Genomic DNA, 18,234 nt, shown 5'->3' on the forward strand with positions numbered 1-18,234 from the left:
GGACATTACATTTTTGCCTCTTAGCACCATGATACTCCATTTTTAAAAACTTTGACCTATTAGCCACATTTAGGGACACTGCCTGCACCAACTTGTGGTGATATCACAAATTTCACCAATTTCTTTGGGGGAAAAAAATGGCGGGAATTTCAGCCGGAGCCTTCTATGGCAGTTCCCAGAAGATGAAAGACCAAGATAAGAATTAAATCCAAATTTAATGAATGAAACCAGTGTATTTATGTACAACAATGTCTCTGTCTTCATATGGCATTAAAATTTGACATATTTTAGTAATAGTAGCAGACTAGGACATCAATAAATGTCACGTCCTCGTTTGAGGACATTGGGACTATGTTATGTTATTAAAGTACCATGTTGTTGTCTTTTTTTTTGTGATATCACCACAAGATGGCACAGGCAGTGTCCCTAAATGTGGTTAATAAGTCAATAGGTAAGATAAGTTTTTAAAAATGAGAGTATCATGGTGCAAAGAGGCAAAAATAATGTCCTCGTATGAGGACGCAGGGTCTCAGGAGGATTCACATTTCTTAAAGCTACTTGTTATTACTTGACCGTTCCACTTCAGACTGATAGTACTTGACCTCAGGATGACACTCGGAAAAAATCAGGCCAATCTGATGTGGCATTTTAGAATAAAACCCCTTTGAATTTCCATATGTCACTGTATTCTATATACAGTAGGAGTCATTGTTTTTCGACCCAATGTCCTCGTATGAGGACACTGATTTTTGAGAGAACTACTTATTGTAGAAAGCTGAAATTTTGAATTTACACAAATTGGGCCCTTCTGGTCCCAAACAGCAAATACAGTTTTTTTATGTTGAGATAGTCCCAGTGTCCTCATATGAGGACATCATTTTTTGCAAAAACTACTTCCAGTACAAAGACAAACTTTAGGTATTGTACTTATTAGGTCCTACTTATCCCAGATAGCAAGGAGAAATAAAAAATGCACACCAGAACAAAGCTCAGGTCTCAGGAGGTTAAAGCTTTTAGTGAAGCTATAGTAGCCATACTGCGACTTAAAAATGCTCTATTAGAAGTAAAAGTAAACATATTATTGCAGTGTTATTAGAGGTTAAAGTTAAATTGAAGAACAGGAAAAGGATCCAATGTTGTTTTTTTGAGTCAAATTACAACATTGCCATTCTTATTAGTAGGTGGTGACAGTCCAAGCTTAGCTTTGCACAACTGCAACTAGAGCAACACAACTTAAACTCAAAGAAATGCACCTGCATAGGTGTGCACACATTTCTAATCTATTATTCCACTTTTAATAACATATAATAACACACATAATAACATATCATGTTTTGTAAAAAATGTATATGTGAAATCATGTCTGTCAGTGTCAAATCAAATGTAGTGAAATAAAAGTGACAGATGACATTTAATTTTGAAATGTAGTGGGGTAAAAATAAAAAGTATTGTACCGAGTACATGTACTTAGTTACATGACACAAGTGGTAGAAAGCAATTTATATAAGGAAAATTGAATATCTTATACTTATGACAAGAAACAAGTAGGTAAAATGCTGGCAGAAATGAAATGATATACTGTAATGAGGAGTTGTACAGTTAATACAAAATAAAAACAATTTCAATAAGGTCATTGCACCGTGGTGCTCAGATCCCCCAAATCTTTACTTTTTTCAGTCCACACTGGACATATAAACCTCATCAAATAAAGATTAAAAAAAACATCCCACTTTTAGAATGGTTTTTCCATTAAATGTAATCTTATCAGGGATAATGTATGAAATGTATTTCTGTATCTTTATATGCAGATATAAGAGATAGTGAAGTGGTGGTTCATTTGAAGTTTGAATAGAGTGATTTTTGGATGTCTGTGTCCTTTATATCAGCTCCGGAGAAACTGATGAGTAAGAACTTAATTGCTTAATAACATATTCTAGATAAAAGTGATGGCCTGTAACCTCCTGACAACCTCTATAGATTGTCTAAATAGGTGAATAATTCTAATAGAGAGAAAATGACTTCAAAGAACACAGTACTTTATTTTTGCACTTTATTTATGGACTTGTTCTTCAGCACTAAATGTGGTATTTGAAGTGTCAAAAATGTTGAGTTGTCCTGACATGAAGGTTGAACGGTGTTAATAGCTAGCCATTGTGTTCTGCAGCCACTCAGACAGAACACAGACCTGAAAATGTAAAGACATAAGTCAGTTTGTTGCATTAAACAGTGTATTTGCTGTATTTGCTATACATTTCATCCATAATTGATGCTTTGAAACGTTACCTTGGCATAGACACCAGGGTGGTCCTTCTCAGCACATCCAAAGCCCCAAGACACAATACCCTGCAGCTCACCATTGCACACGACAGGGCCACCAGAGTCACCCTGAGGAGGAGGGAGAATTTCTAAAATTACAAACCTTCATATGGTCATGTCAATTGGACAAATGTGAAAAAATGTGGTCCACTTCATAAATATAGTGGTATAGAGAATAGCAGAGATGCAAACCTGGCAGGAGTCCTTGCCTCCCTCCAGGTATCCAGCACAGAACATGGTGTTGTCAATCATGCCAGGGTAGGAGTTGTTACAGTCCTCATCAGACAGGATGGGGACTTCCACACACTGAAGTATGTTGCTGTCAGCAGCTGCAGCAAAAAACAAAAAACAAAAGAAAGGTTTTAGGTAGGAAAGTATTGTTGGAAACTGCAGGTGAATTCTTTTGGAATTTATATTTAGAGACAGTTTCAGAAGTTTTAGTAGGTATTACAAAGGGAGAACAAACATATTCACAGTAAACTTGAAAAAACATCACTCTACAACTTGAGACTTGATGCGAGAGGTGTTACTGTACTTACTGGAGCTCATGGTGTTGCCCCAGCCTGAGACCATGCACATGGTGCCAGCGGGGGAACAGCTGGTGGGCAGAGCCACAGGCTGCACGTACTGGTTAAGGGTGGCGGGCTTGCTCAGCTTTATCAGCATGATGTCATTCTCAAGAGTGTAGCTGTTGTAGTCGGGGTGTCGGATGATCTGAGAGGAACGGATGAACTGCTCAGTTCCTTCACTGATTCCGATGTGATGCTCTCCCATGCGCACCTCAATCTGACTGAAAGAGACAGAATTTGGGAGATTGATTGTTTGTTTTTTCACCCCCCCCCCCCCGGATGAATAAGTGAGGCCTAAATGATCTACGGTGAGCCTTCTACTTACTACTGGTAACAGTGAGCAGCAGACACAACCCAGTTCTCGTTGACCAGGGAGCCTCCACAGAAGTGGTATGCAACATTCAGAGACACCTGATGAGGCTGAGAATGAGGCGTGCACTCATAGCCTCCGACGATCTTGTCGTCATCCGTGGCAACTGAAAACAGATTAATGATAATGAAATAGGTATTACTTTGTTGCAGTCATCCAAATACACAAACGTATGACGTATGAAAGTCCAGCTCCTATACAAATACTGTAGCACACTCACAGGTAGCTCCAATGAGCAAAACAAAGACAAGAGACCTCATGGCTGCAGTGTGATACTCAAAATGCATCTGAATCTGTTTTATATCCAATCAGAGCTGCCTGACTAGTCCAATGATATCAATGACTTGATAGTGGGGTACTGACCATCAACAGGAGGTTCATGTAAGGTGAATGACCAGGAATCACTGGCTTGTGATGTAATAACACTCAAACCAACACGACTGGAACAGCTGGATTATTCACATCATAACTTTACTCAAGGCTCAGTCCGAGTACAAGAAAATATATTTACAACAAGCCTAACACAATGACTGCCACATAATGGTTACGTTTTCTCCAAGTGTGAATAACTACTGCTGGAAAATAATACCATAGCTCATTGCCTTGTTCTAATCATGGGATGACAATGCATTTGATTGCTATCTAAAGTTTCACATTGTGAAATTGAAATGTCTGCACTGAAAACTTTGAAACAGCATTCTTCATCTATAAAAGTGCAGAAAATCATATAAAAATCCGATCATTAACTAAAATAATAATATATTCAGAGTGGTCATTAGAGTGGACTTTAGAGTGATTTCAGAGAGGTTCATGCAGCTGTTCTTGTCACTAATGTCATTCATGCGTAGTCATGTGACATTGTAGCAGCTAGCTGAACTGTCACCAACAGCAGATCTGCTCTGTATTTTAGGATACTGAGGGGATGTTTGCATGGCTTTTGTTTATTGTGTAGTCAATAGATTTTAATTCGTCCATGTCAGTGCAATACTTAAAATGGCTGACTCAATGTTTTTTGTATTAGATTATACTTTTAGGAAGAAAACACAAGTGTCGAAAATGTCACTTATCCAATCCCGTTACTGACTGAGAAGTTTTCTTTTTTTTAAACACAGCAACAGTGTGGTTTCATGTCTTTGTGTTGTTCTGTCTGTTGTCACCTCTCTTTCTGAGATGTTTTGATCTAATGACACATGGGTAGGTTTCCTGTGAATGTCACATTCGTTACCTGTGGCTGTGAACCATGCCATCTGCAGAGCTGCAGCCATGTCCAGGTTAAAAATTGCAAAACACATCCTCTCTTAAATTCAGACTGTGTCCCAAAACAACATCACAGAATATTTAGTTTAGGAAATAGTCCAGGAGTCAAAGTAAACTACTTTATGCACACACCAAGATAAATTGTAGTATTGTTGTCCAGGTGAGCAACTTTGAAATACAAACAAACAGCCTGTTTGGTTATCAGAGGTCAATTCATCCATGTACATTTTTAAAAAAAATCTGAATAATGACTGTTCATGTTTGCAACATATTTGCAACAGTAATTTTACAAATATATATTTGAGTGAGTGTTTCCACAATGTACCCCACAGCCAACATAATATTTGCTTTTCCATAACCCACAATCTTTTTAACATGACCCTGATTGGTCAAAAACAACAGTGGGAGGTGTTTTCAGGAGGGAGAGGGGAGAGGTTCCTATCTATATAAACCAGGGCTCCAGGTAAGTTTCTCATCGACAAGATCACTCAGCAACCATGAGGTCTCTGGTCTTCGTTCTGCTCATCGGAGCTGCTTGTAAGTATATGCCTCATCACAGAAACATTCACTTGGTTGCTGGCTCTGGCTGAACGGCCTCCTGTGTGCTTTCAGTTTCCCTGGAGGACGACAAGATCGTCGGAGGGTATGAGTGCAAGGCCCACTCCCAGGCCCATCAGGTCTCCCTGAACTCTGGCTACCACTTCTGTGGAGGCTCCCTGGTCAACGAGAACTGGGTTGTGTCTGCTGCTCACTGCTACAAGTCGTATGTCACTACTCAATATCATGAAGACAACGTTTTGCATGTAGGACTAATGTGGTAATGTGTGGCATCCTGAAATTCAGTTGTCAAACATCCTCTCTTTCCTCCCCAGCCGTGTGGAGGTGCGTCTGGGCGAGCACAACATCAGGATCAATGAGGGAACCGAGCAGTTCATCAGCTCCTCCCGCGTCATCCGTCACCCCAACTACAGCTCCTACAACATCAACAATGACATCATGCTGATCAAGCTGAGCAAGCCCGCCACCCTCAACCAGTACGTGCAGCCCGTGGCTCTGCCCACCAGCTGTGCTCCCGCTGGCACCATGTGCCTGGTCTCAGGCTGGGGCAACACCATGAGCTCCAGTAAGTAACACCTCTCACACTGTGTTCTCAACTTGTAAACTGATCTTTTCTCAAGTTTACTGTAAATCTGTTTTGTTCTCCAGCTGCTGACAAGAACAAGCTGCAGTGCCTGAACCTCCCCATCCTTTCTGAGAGGGACTGTAAGAACTCCTACCCTGGCATGATCACTAATGCCATGTTCTGCGCTGGATACCTGGAGGGAGGCAAGGACTCTTGCCAGGTATGTAATCAATGTTTAGGCAGGAGCAGAGCAAATACTGTATGAAATACTTGGTACGATGTGGTGTATGTAACTGAATCTTACCCTCTTTCTTCCTTCTTTCAGGGTGACTCCGGTGGCCCCGTTGTGTGCAACGGTGAGCTGCAGGGTGTTGTGTCCTGGGGCTATGGATGCGCTGAGAAGGACCACCCTGGTGTCTACGCCAAGGTAATGTTCAAGGGAGAAAGATATTTAATCAACACACTGCTACCAGTTAAGCTTTGCTAAGGCTTTCTGAATATTGAGTAACTGATCTAACTCCAATGTTTTCATTTTCAGGTGTGCATCTTCAACGACTGGCTGGAGACCACTATGGCCAGATACTAAGTGAAACAAGTTCGGTCCAGCAACTCAACATCATTTGCTGTTTATGTTCCATCTTTTGTTCTGAACAATAAAATGAATAAACATTTCAAAGCATATCCTGTGGATCTGTTTTTATGTGCAGTCACTACAAAAAACAAATTCTTGAAATCATCATCATCATTGTCATCAGTGATTACTCAGGCTTGAAAATTGAATTGAGACTTGCATACTGATATTATAGATGACTAATTTGAAAGATGGTCTAATATTGCTTAACCCCAAACTAGAAATTCATTCATCAATACCTATTCTCCTCCTACCAGTCTCGTTCCTCATTAATTTTTTTTTTTTTTAAGTATATTTTTTGGCCTTTTATTGGATAAAAAACAGGAAAGGGGGAGGCAGAGAGAGGGGGAATGACATGCAGGAAGGGTCTGTCCGACGCAGGATTCGAACCAGGGACGGCTGCGTTGAGGACTGTAGCCTCTACATGGGGCAGCCGCCTTAACCACTGCACCACGCACCACCCCCCTCATTAATTTTTGACAATCATTATATAACTCAACAATAAACTCCAGAAAGCATAAACAAACTCCAGCAAATGAAAATTACTGGTGCACTTAAACATCCACAAGCTACTAATAGCTGCTCTTGCCTCTGATCATTCCTACAGTAGCATCCACAAGTAACACCTGCATTTTAACTGCTAGGTCCACATGTATTTTCTTCATTCGTCTTATATTAAATTTTTGACACCCACTTTGATTTAGCTGCTGACAGGAACAAGCTGGGTGCCTGGACATCCCCATCCTTTCCGATAGGGACTGTGATAACTCCTGCCCTGACATCACTGTACAAAATGTACTGACCAAAGACATTTCTATTGACATTGGTTAAAGTTACCTGTTCACTGGGTCTTTAACTGAACACCCAGTTACTGTTAGCACAGCAAATGCCAAATCAACAGCTAACATTAGCTTGTTTAGCATGGTGCATCTGTATTTCCCCTTAAGTGTGATTTTAAGAGGAATGCTAATTTTGGCTATTGAAAAACAGGCTTAGAGCAACAGATTATACTTACCAAATTAATTGAAAATCCAAGTAGGAGTGGCTTTAAGCACAGTCTGATGCAGAAAAAGACATTTTTGGCAAACAAAATGTTTCCTTAACTTTCATGAGCTGAAATCATAATGACATGTCAAAGCTCTGATGTACAGCTCCGTGCTCAATGCTGATTGATATGGCAACCTTTTTATCAACATTTTAAAGCATACAGTAGGCTACCATGTGTCAAATTTCCACTGAATGCTGTGTTTTTTTTTAAAGCAGAAGTAAGTGGTCCGGTCGTTTTCGCTAATGCTGCGTTCCAGGCAGGCTTTTGAAATCGTAAATTACAGCTTCAAGTCACAACTTACGACTTTGTAGCGTTCCAGGCAACCCACTCGTGTTTTTCCGACCTGTTTTACCGGTGAAAGTCACTATAACGGCCACTCGTAACTTCCGACCGGTGAACTCGTACCAGATCGAACTGGTAGGGTCCTACGACTTCACGGTCGGAAAAATACGAGTTTCCTTGAACGCACCATAACAGTCCTCGTCCCTACGTCGCCACATTCATGGCGTCCCTTGGCTGCACACACAGCCCTGCATGCCGTTCTCTCTCCTCATTGGATAAAAACTGTAGGATACGATAAATGTTTTCTCCTCGGCTCAGAGCAGAGCAGAGTGACTGACAGACCCGTGTTTCAGTCCAAACACTCTATGTAAGTGATTGCTGTCGGAAGATATAACTATTTAAGACTTATATTAACACAAATATATCAATTACTTCTGCTTTAAGTATATTTTTGGGGCTTTTGGGACAGTTGAGAGAGAGACAGGAAATAGGAGACGGGGGGGGACACACGCAGGACAGGGCCGCTCAAACCGGGGCCTGCAGCGAGGACCACAGCCACAACACAACTGAGCTAAACACCACCCCTGAATGCTGTGTTGACTTGAAACTAGCGACCGAGACCACAGCAAAATTTTAATTAAGTTAAAAAATATGTTTAGGTTGGGGCGTCGTTAAGCTCAGTGGATAGAGCAGGCGCCCCATATGCAGAGGCTATACTCCTCGTTACAGCCGGTTCTGGATCGAATCTCGACTCTGGTGGCCCTTTGCTGCATGTTATTCCCCCTCTCTCTGCCTCCCCATTTCCTGTCTCTCTTGACTATACTATTGATTGAAGGCAAAAAGACCAAAAAAATACTTAAAAAATAAATAAATAAATAAAAATATGTTAAGGTTATTTCCTATAGACTTCTTTTTCAATCAGCAGAGTTGCCCCTGATGGTAATTAGAAACAGTATACAGGTTTACAGCAGCAAAAAGTGCGGATTTTAGCAATGCAGAAATGGCTTGAACATGTTCACATGTAGAGTTAATTGGCAACATTTCAGCATTTCAGAAGCAGAAATAATGTAAATGAGGCCAGTTTTAACAGAAATTTGGCTGAATCAGGTTAGAAAACAGATAAAAGGGCTGAAACTCGCCAAGAAAAGCCAAAATATATTCAAACATTACAATTTCAACTAAAAGATCATTTCATTCCTTTCATAAATAACTGTGATGAGCCAGCTGTAGCCTATTTTGTTATTTGTTTTGTTGGTGTTTTTGGAATTGCACAATTATCTTTGTGTTGTTCAGTCTCTTGTCACCTCTCTAACTCAACATTTTTGAGGTGTTCCAATCTAATGACACATGGGTAGGTTAAGTTTCCTGTGAAAGCCACATTTGTTCTCTGTGGCTATGAACCATGCCATCTGTGGAGCTGCAGCCATGTCTTCACAGCACAACTCCGTCCATGTCAAGGTTAAAAATTACGAAACACATACTCTCTTAAATTCAGACTGTGTCCTGAAACAATGCCACATGGGATATTTAGTTTAGCAAATAGTCCCAAAATCAATGTTAACTACTTTATGTAGACGTCAAGAGAAATTGTAGTGTTCATTGTCCAGATAAGTGAGTAAATTTGAATGGCATACTGCAAGGACTACAGATGGAAATTAGCTGTGAGCTAAATCTGGTGCAACCATCTCCTCATTGTTTTCTGCAAATTATTAATGTAATTGCACACTGTCCCTTAAACTAAGTTATGTAATCATAGGTCAATTCATCCATGTCATGAATGACAAGTATTTAATTTAATGCAGTTTTTTTTTTCATATAAACCTTGACATGTGCTGCAATAATCTAAAAAGATTTATGCTTGTTTCTCCAGTGCCTGTTCTTTCAAACTGTGTCCAATGTGCTTCTAAAAAGGTTTTATTAATTATATAACTTTAGCTATACAGTATGGTATGGTACACGCCGTCCCACAGCCAACAGAATATTTGCTTTTCCACAACCCACAATCTTTTTTAACATGACCCTGATTGGTCAAAAACAACAGTGGGAGGTGTTTTCAGGAGGGAGAGGGGAGAGGTTCCTATCTATATAAACCAGGGCTCCAGGTAAGTTTCTCATCGACAAGATCACTCAGCAACCATGAGGTCTCTGGTCTTCGTTCTGCTCATCGGAGCTGCTTGTAAGTATATGTCTCATCACAGAAACATTCACTTGGTTGCTGGCTCTGGCTGAACGGCCTCCTGTGTGCTTTCAGTTTCCCTGGAGGACGACAAGATCGTCGGAGGGTATGAGTGCAAGGCCCACTCCCAGGCCCATCAGGTCTCCCTGAACTCTGGCTACCACTTCTGTGGAGGCTCCCTGGTCAACGAGAACTGGGTTGTGTCTGCTGCTCACTGCTACAAGTCGTATGTCACTACTCAATATCATGAAGACAACGTTTTGCATGTAGGACTAATGTGGTAATGTATGGCATCCTAAAATTCAGTTGTCAAACATCCTCTCTTTCCTCCCCAGCCGTGTGGAGGTGCGTCTGGGCGAGCACAACATCAGGATCAATGAGGGAACCGAGCAGTTCATCAGCTCCTCCCGTGTCATCCGTCACCCCAACTACAGCTCCTACAACATCAACAATGACATCATGCTGATCAAGCTGAGCAAGCCCGCCACCCTCAACCAGTACGTGCAGCCCGTGGCTCTGCCCACCAGCTGTGCTCCCGCTGGCACCATGTGCCTGGTCTCAGGCTGGGGCAACACCATGAGCTCCAGTAAGTAACACCTCTCACACTGTGTTCTCAACTTGTAAACTGATCTTTTCTCAAGTTTACTGTAAATCTGTTTTGTTCTCCAGCTGCTGACAAGAACAAGCTGCAGTGCCTGAACCTCCCCATCCTTTCTGAGAGGGACTGTAAGAACTCCTACCCTGGCCAGATCACTAATGCCATGTTCTGCGCTGGATACCTGGAGGGAGGCAAGGACTCTTGCCAGGTATGTAATTCAATGTTTAGGCAGGAGCAGAGCAAATACTGTATGAAATACTTGGTACGACGTGGTGTATGTAACTGAATCTTACCCTCTTTCTTCCTTCTTTTAGGGTGACTCCGGTGGCCCCGTTGTGTGCAACGGTGAGCTGCAGGGTGTTGTGTCCTGGGGCTATGGATGCGCTGAGAAGGACCACCCTGGTGTCTACGCCAAGGTAATGTTCAAGGGAGAAAGATATTTAATCAACACACTGCTACCAGTTAAGCTTTGCTTAGGCTTTCTGAATATTGAGTAACTGATCTAACTCCAATGTTTTCATTTTCAGGTGTGCATCTTCAACGACTGGCTGGAGACCACTATGGCCAGATACTAAGTGAAACAAGTTCGGTCCAGCAACTCAACATCATTTGCTGTTTATGTTCCATCTTTTGTTCTGAACAATAAAATGAATAAACATTTCAAAGCATATCCTGTGGATCTGTTTTTATGTGCAGTCACTACAAAAAACAAATTCTTGAAATCATCCTCATCATTGTCATCAGTGATTAATTACTCAGGCTTGAAAATTGAATTGAGACTTGCATACTGATATTATAGATGACTAATTTGAAAGATGGTCTAATATTGCTTAAAACCCCAAACTAGAAATTCATTCATCAATACCTATTCTCCTCCTACCAGTCTCGTTCCTCATTAATTTTTTTTTTTTTAAGTATATTTTTTGGCCTTTTTGCCTTTTATTGGATAGCACAGTGACAGGAAAGGGGGAGGCAGAGAGAGGGGGAATGACATGCAGGAAGGGTCTGCCCGACGCAGGATTCGAACCGGGGACGCCTGCGTTGAGGACTGTAGCCTCTACATGGGGCGGCCACCTTAACCACTGCGCCACGCACCACCCCCCTCATTAATTTTTGACAATCATTATAACTCAACAATAAACTCCAGAAAGCATAAACGAACTCCAGCAAATGATAATTACTGGTGCACTTAAACATCCACAAGCTACTAATAGCTGCTCTTGCCTCTGATCATTCCTAGCATCCACAAGTAACACCTGCATTTTAACTGCTAGGTCTACATGTATTTTCTTCATTCGTCTTATATTAAATTTTTGACGCCCACTTTGATTGAGCTGCTGACAGGAACAAGCTGGGTGCCTGGACATCCCCATCCTTTCCGATAGGGACTGTGATAACTCCTGCCCTGACATCACTGTACAAAATGTACTGACCAAAGACATTTCTATTGACATTGGTTAAAGTTACCTGTTCACTGGGTCTTTAACTGAACACCCAGTTACTGTTAGCACAGCAAATGCCAAATCAACAGCTAACATTAGCTTGTTTAGCATGGTGCATCTGTATTTCCCTTTAAGTGTGATTTTAAGAGGAATGCTAATTTTGGCTATTGAAAAACAGGCTTAGAGCAACAGATTATACTTACCAAATTCATTGAAAATCCAAGTAGGAGTGGCTTTAAGCACAGTCTGATGCAGAAAAAGACATTTTTGGCAAACAAAATGTTTCCTTAACTTTCATGAGCTGAAATCATAATGACATGTCAAAGCTCTGATGTACAGCTCCGTGCTCAATGCTGATTGATATGGCAACCTTTTTATCAACATTTTAAAGCATACAGTAGGCTACCATGTGTCAAATTTCCACTGAATGCTGTGTTTTTTTTAAGTATATTTTTGGGGCTTTTGGGACAGTTGAGAGAGAGACAGGAAATAGGAGACGGGGGACACACACGCAGGACAGGGCCGCTCAAACCGGGGCCTGCAGCGAGGACCACAGCCACAACACAACTGAGCTAAACACCACCCCTGAATGCTGTGTTGACTTGAAACTAGCGACCGAGACCACAGCAAAATTTTAATTAAGTTAAAAAATATGTTTAGGTTGGGGCGTCGTTAAGCTCAGTGGATAGAGCAGGCGCCCCATATGCAGAGGCTATACTCCTCGTTACAGCCGGTTCTGGATCGAATCTCGACTCTGGTGGCCCTTTGCTGCATGTTATTCCCCCTCTCTCTGCCTCCCCATTTCCTGTCTCTCTTGACTATACTACTGATTGAAGGCAAAAAGACCAAAAAAATACTTAAAAAATAAATAAATAAATAAAAATATGTTAAGGTTATTTCCTATAGACTTCTTTTTCAATCAGCAGAGTTGCCCCTGATGGTAATTAGAAACAGTATACAGGTTTACAGCAGCAAAAAGTGCGGATTTTAGCAATGCAGAAATGGCTTGAACATGTTCACAGTTAATTGGCAACATTTCAGCATTTCAGAAGCAGAAATCATGTAAATGAGGCCAGTTTTAACAGAAATTTGGCTGAATCAGGTTAGAAAACAGATAAAAGGGCTGAAACTCGCTGAGAAAAGCCAAAATATATTCAAACATTACAATTTCAACTAAAAGATAATTTCATTCCTTTCATAAATAACTGTGATGAGCCAGCTGTGGCCTATTTTGTTATTTGTTTTGTTGGTGTTTTTGGAATTGCACAATTATCTTTGTGTTGTTCAGTCTCTTGTCACCTCTCTAACTCAACATTTTTGAGGTGTTCCAATCTAATGACACATGGGTAGGTTAAGTTTCCTGTGAAAGCCACATTTGTTTTCTGTGGCTATGAACCATGCCATCTGTGGAGCTGCAGCCATGTCTTCACAGCACAACTCCATCCATGTCAAGGTTAAAAATTACGAAACACTCTCTTAAATTCAGACTGTGTCCTGAAACAATGCCACATGGGATATTTAGTTTAGCAAATAGTCCCAAAATCAATGTTAACTACTTTATGTAGACGTCAAGAGAAATTGTAGTGTTCATTGTCCAGGTAAGTGAGTAAATTTGAATGGCATACTGCAAGGACTACAGATGGAAATTAGCCGTGAGCTAAATCTGGTGCAACCATCTCCTCATTGTTTTCTGCAAATTATTAATGTAATTGCACACTGTCCCTTAAACTAAGTTATGTAATCATAGGTCAATTCATCCATGTCATACGAATGACAAGTATTTAATTTAATGCAGTTTTTTTTTTTCATATAAACCTTGACATGTGCTGCAATAATCTAAAAAGCTTTATGCTTGTTTCTCCAGTGCCTGTTCTTTCAAACTGTGTCCAATGTGCTTCTAAAAAGGTTTTATTAATTATATAACTTTAGCTATACAGTATGGTACGGTACACGCCATCCCACAGCCAACAGAATATTTGCTTTTCCACAACCCACAATCTTTTTTAACATGACCCTGATTGGTCAAAAACAACAGTGGGAGGTGTTTTCAGCAGGCAGAGGGGAGAGGTTCCTATCTATATAAACCAGGGCTCCAGGTAAGTTTCTCATCGACAAGATCACTCAGCAACCATGAGGTCTCTGGTCTTCGTTCTGCTCATCGGAGCTGCTTGTAAGTATATGTCTCATCACAGAAACATTCACTTGGTTGCTGGCTCTGGCTGAACGGCCTCCTGTGTGCTTTCAGTTGCCCTGGAGGACGACAAGATCGTCGGAGGGTATGAGTGCAAGGCCCACTCCCAGGCCCATCAGGTCTCCCTGAACTCTGGCTACCACTTCTGTGGAGGCTCCCTGGTCAACGAGAACTGGGTTGTGTCTGCTGCTCACTGCTACAAGTCGTATGTCACTACTCAATATCATGAAGACAACGTTTTGCATGCAGGACTAATGTGGTAATGTGTGGCATCCTGAAATTCAGTTGTCAAACATCCTCTCTTTCCTCCCCAGCCGTGTGGAGGTGCGTCTGGGCGAGCACAACATCAGGATCAATGAGGGAACCGAGCAGTTCATCAGCTCCTCCCGCGTCATCCGTCACCCCAACTACAGCTCCTACAACATCAACAATGACATCATGCTGATCAAGCTGAGCAAGCCCGCCACCCTCAACCAGTACGTGCAGCCCGTGGCTCTGCCCACCAGCTGTGCTCCCGCTGGCACCATGTGCCTGGTCTCAGGCTGGGGCAACACCATGAGCTCCAGTAAGTAACACCTCTCACACTGTGTTCTCAACTTGTAAACTGATCTTTTCTCAAGTTTACTGTAAATCTGTTTTGTTCTCCAGCTGCTGACAAGAACAAGCTGCAGTGCCTGAACCTCCCCATCCTTTCTGAGAGGGACTGTAAGAACTCCTACCCTGGCCAGATCACTAATGCCATGTTCTGCGCTGGATACCTGGAGGGAGGCAAGGACTCTTGCCAGGTATGTAATTCAATGTTTAGGCAGGAGCAGAGCAAATACTGTATGAAATACTTGGTACGACGTGGTGTATGTAACTGAATCTTACCCTCTTTCTTCCTTCTTTTAGGGTGACTCCGGTGGCCCCGTTGTGTGCAACGGTGAGCTGCAGGGTGTTGTGTCCTGGGGCTATGGATGCGCTGAGAAGGACCACCCTGGTGTCTACGCCAAGGTAATGTTCAAGGGAGAAAGATATTTAATCAACACACTGCTACCAGTTAAGCTTTGCTAAGGCTTTCTGAATATTGAGTTACTGATCTAACTCCAATGTTTTCATTTTCAGGTGTGCATCTTCAACGACTGGCTGGAGACCACTATGGCCAGATACTAAGTGAAACAAGTTCGGTCCAGCAACTCAACATCATTTGCTGTTTATGTTCCATCTTTTGTTCTGAACAATACAATGAATAAACATTTCAAAGCTTATCCCTTGGATCTGTTTTTATGTGCGGTCATCACAAAAAACAAATTCTTGAAATCATCATCATTGTCATCAGTGATTACTCAGGCTTGAAAAATGAGACTTGCATACTGATATTATAAAAGATGGTCTAATATTGCCAAAACCCCCAAACTAGAAATTCATTCTTCAATATCTATTCTCCTCCTACCAGTCTCGTTACTCATTAATTTTTGACAATCATTATATAGCCTAACTCAACAAAAAACTCCAGAAAGCATGAACTAACTCCAGCAAATGAAAATTACTGGTGCACATATCCACAAGCGGCTAATAGCTGCTCTTGCCTCTGATCATTCCTACAGTAGCATCCAAGTAACACCTGCATTTTAACTGCTAGGTCTACATGTATTTTCTTCATTTGTCTTATTTTACATTTTTTGACGCCCACTTTGATTTAGCTGCTGAGAGGAACAAGCTGGGTGCCTGGACATCCCTATCCTTTCCGATAGGGACTGTGATAACTCCTGCCCTGACATCACTGTACAAAATGTACTGACCAAAGACATTTCTATTGACATTGGTTAAAGTTACCTGTTCATTGGGTCTTTAACTGAACTGCCTGTTAGCACAGCAAATGCCAAATCAACAGCTAACATTAGCTTGCTTAGCGTGGTGCATCTGTATTTCCCCTTAAGTGTGATTTTAAGAGGAATGCTAGTTTTGGCTATTGAAAAACAGGCTTACAGCAACAGATTATACTTAGGCCTACCAAATTCATTGAAAATCCAACTAGGAGTGGCTTTAAGCACATTCTGGTGCAGAAAAAGACATTTTTGGCAAACAAAATGTTTCCTTAACTTTCATGAGCTGAAATCATAATGACATGTCAAAGCTCTGATGTACAGCTCTGTGCTCTATGCTGATTGATACGGCAACCTGTTTATCAACCTGTAAAGCTAGTACCATGTGTTATGTCAATTTTCCACTGAATGCTGTTTTTTAAAGTATCTTTTTGGGGCTTTTGGGACAGTTGAGAGAGAGACAGGAAATAGGAGCCGGGGGGGGACACACGCAGGACAGGGCCGCTCGAACTGGGGCCGCCTGCAGCGAGGACCACAGCCTCAACACATGGGGTGGGTGCTCTACCAACTGAGCTAAACACGACCCCTGAATGCTGTGTTGAAGAAGACTTGAAACTAGCAACTGAGACCACAAACTCATGAGCAAAATTTTAAATAAGTTAAACAATATAGGTTGGGGTGTCGTTAAGCTCAGTGGATAGAGCAGGCGCCCCCATATGCAGAGGCTATACGTCTCTGGCTATACTCCTCGCGACTCTGGTGGCCCTCTGCTGCATGTCATTCCCCCTCTCTCGAGTATACTATCGATTGAAAGCAAAAAGACCAAAAATATACTTAAAAAATTAATAAATAAATAAAAATACGTTAAGGTTATTTCCTATAGACTTCTTTTTCAATCAGCAGAGTTGCCCCTGATGGTAATTAGAAACAGTACAGGTTTACAGCAGCAAAAAGTGCGGATTTCAGCAATGCAGAAATGGCTTGAACATGTTCACATGTAGAGTTAATTGGCAACATTTCAGCATTTCAGAAGCAGAAATCATGTAAATGAGGCCAGTTTTAACAGAAATTTGGCTGAATCAGATTAGAAAACAGATAAAAGGGCTGAAACTCGCTGAGAAAAGCCAAAATATATTCAAACATTACAATTTCAACTAAAGGATCATTTCATTCCTTTCATAAATAACTGTGATGAGCCAGCTGTAGCCTATTTTGTTATTTGTTTTGTTGGTGTTTTTGGAAATGCACAATTATCTTTGTGTTGTCCAGTCTCTTGTCACCTCTCTAACTCAACATGTTTGAGGTGTTCCAATCTAATGACACATGGGTAGGTTAAGTTTCCTGTGAAAGCCACATTTGTTATCTGTGGCTGTGAACCATGCCATCTGCGGAGCTGCAGCCATGTCTTCACAGCACAACTCCATCCATGTCAAGGTTAAAAATTACAAAACACATACTCTCTTAAATTCAGACTGTGTCCTGAAACAATGCCACATGGGATATTTACTGTAGTTTAGCAAATAGTCCCAAAATCAACGTTAACTACTTTATGCAGACGTCAAGAGAAATTGTAGTGTTCATTGTCCAGATAAGTGAGTAAATTTGAATGGCATACTGCAAGGACTACAGATGGAAATTAGCTGTGAGCTAAATCTGGTGCAACCATCTCCTCATTGTTTTCTGCAAATTAATGTAATTGCACACTGTCACTTAAACTAAGTTATGTAATCATAGGTCAATTCATCCATGTCATACAAATGACAGGTATTTAATTGAATGCACTTTTTTTTCATATAAACCTTCACATGTGCTGCAATAATCTAAAAAGCTTTATGCTTGTTTCTCCAGTGCCTGTTCTTTCAAACTGTGTCCATTGTGCTTCTAAAAAAGTGTTATTAATTATATAACTTTAGCTATACAGTATGTTACGGTACACGCCATCCCACAGCCAACATAATATTTGCTTTTCCATAACCCACAATCTTTTTTAACACGACCCTGATTGGTCAAAAACAACAGTGGGAGGTGTTTTCAGCAGGGAGAGGGGAGAGGTTCCTATCTATATAAACCAGGGCTCCAGGTAAGTTTCTCATCGACAAGATCACTCAGCAACCATGAGGTCTCTGGTCTTCGTTCTGCTCATCGGAGCTGCTTGTAAGTATATGTCTCATCACAGAAACATTCACTTGGTTGCTGGCTCTGGCTGAACGGCCTCCTGTGTGCTTTCAGTTGCCCTGGAGGACGACAAGATCGTCGGAGGGTATGAGTGCAAGGCCCACTCCCAGGCCCATCAGGTCTCCCTGAACTCTGGCTACCACTTCTGTGGAGGCTCCCTGGTCAACGAGAACTGGGTTGTGTCTGCTGCTCACTGCTACAAGTCGTATGTCACTACTCAATATCATGAAGACAACGTTTTGCATGTAGGA

At 41.4% G+C, this 18,234-nt stretch overlaps 5 protein-coding genes across 7 annotated transcripts in view; 4 read left to right on the forward strand and 1 right to left on the reverse strand.

The window, feature by feature from the left end:
- Positions 1-2,033: 2,033 nt before the first annotated feature.
- Positions 2,034-3,529, reverse strand: LOC146971726 (trypsin-1-like). Its single transcript, XM_085801189.1, has 6 exons — positions 3,476-3,529; positions 3,211-3,361; positions 2,856-3,106; positions 2,509-2,645; positions 2,284-2,385; positions 2,034-2,185 (listed from the first exon to the last, which is right to left on the reverse strand). Exons 1-6 carry the CDS (start codon positions 3,513-3,515, stop codon positions 2,138-2,140), a joined length of 729 nt encoding a protein of 242 aa, XP_085657315.1. The 5' UTR covers positions 3,516-3,529; the 3' UTR covers positions 2,034-2,137.
- A 1,457-nt stretch (positions 3,530-4,986) lies between these two features.
- Positions 4,987-6,316, forward strand: LOC146971727 (trypsin-1). The gene is made up of 6 exons (XM_085801197.1): positions 4,987-5,049; positions 5,125-5,275; positions 5,385-5,635; positions 5,719-5,855; positions 5,961-6,062; positions 6,174-6,316. The coding sequence occupies exons 1-6, from the start codon at positions 5,010-5,012 to the stop codon at positions 6,219-6,221; spliced, it is 729 nt and encodes a 242-aa protein (XP_085657323.1). The 5' UTR covers positions 4,987-5,009; the 3' UTR covers positions 6,222-6,316.
- Positions 6,317-9,643: 3,327 nt separating this feature from the next.
- On the forward strand, positions 9,644-11,040 carry LOC146971728 (trypsin-1-like). Its single transcript, XM_085801192.1, has 6 exons — positions 9,644-9,772; positions 9,848-9,998; positions 10,108-10,358; positions 10,442-10,578; positions 10,685-10,786; positions 10,898-11,040. The coding sequence occupies exons 1-6, from the start codon at positions 9,733-9,735 to the stop codon at positions 10,943-10,945; spliced, it is 729 nt and encodes a 242-aa protein (XP_085657318.1). The 5' UTR covers positions 9,644-9,732; the 3' UTR covers positions 10,946-11,040.
- Positions 11,041-13,937: 2,897 nt separating this feature from the next.
- LOC146971729 (trypsin-1-like) lies at positions 13,938-15,250 on the forward strand. Its single transcript, XM_085801196.1, has 6 exons — positions 13,938-13,982; positions 14,058-14,208; positions 14,318-14,568; positions 14,652-14,788; positions 14,895-14,996; positions 15,108-15,250. Exons 1-6 carry the CDS (start codon positions 13,943-13,945, stop codon positions 15,153-15,155), a joined length of 729 nt encoding a protein of 242 aa, XP_085657322.1. The 5' UTR covers positions 13,938-13,942; the 3' UTR covers positions 15,156-15,250.
- A 2,667-nt stretch (positions 15,251-17,917) lies between these two features.
- LOC146971730 (trypsin-1-like) overlaps positions 17,918-18,234 on the forward strand; it is a 215,863-nt gene continuing 215,546 nt past the window's right edge. For all 3 annotated transcript variants that reach the window (XM_085801193.1, XM_085801194.1, XM_085801195.1), the window contains exons 1-2: positions 17,918-17,962; positions 18,038-18,188. In XM_085801193.1, coding sequence (XP_085657319.1) covers positions 17,923-17,962; positions 18,038-18,188 — 191 coding nt within the window. In that variant the 5' untranslated portion in view covers positions 17,918-17,922. The remainder of the gene's footprint in view (positions 17,963-18,037; positions 18,189-18,234) is intronic.

The sequence above is a fragment of the Trachurus japonicus genome, chromosome 16 (assembly GCF_045865225.1).
Source record: "Trachurus japonicus isolate A0001 chromosome 16, Traja_1.0".
In the NCBI taxonomy this organism is placed as follows: Eukaryota; Metazoa; Chordata; class Actinopteri; order Carangiformes; family Carangidae; genus Trachurus; species Trachurus japonicus.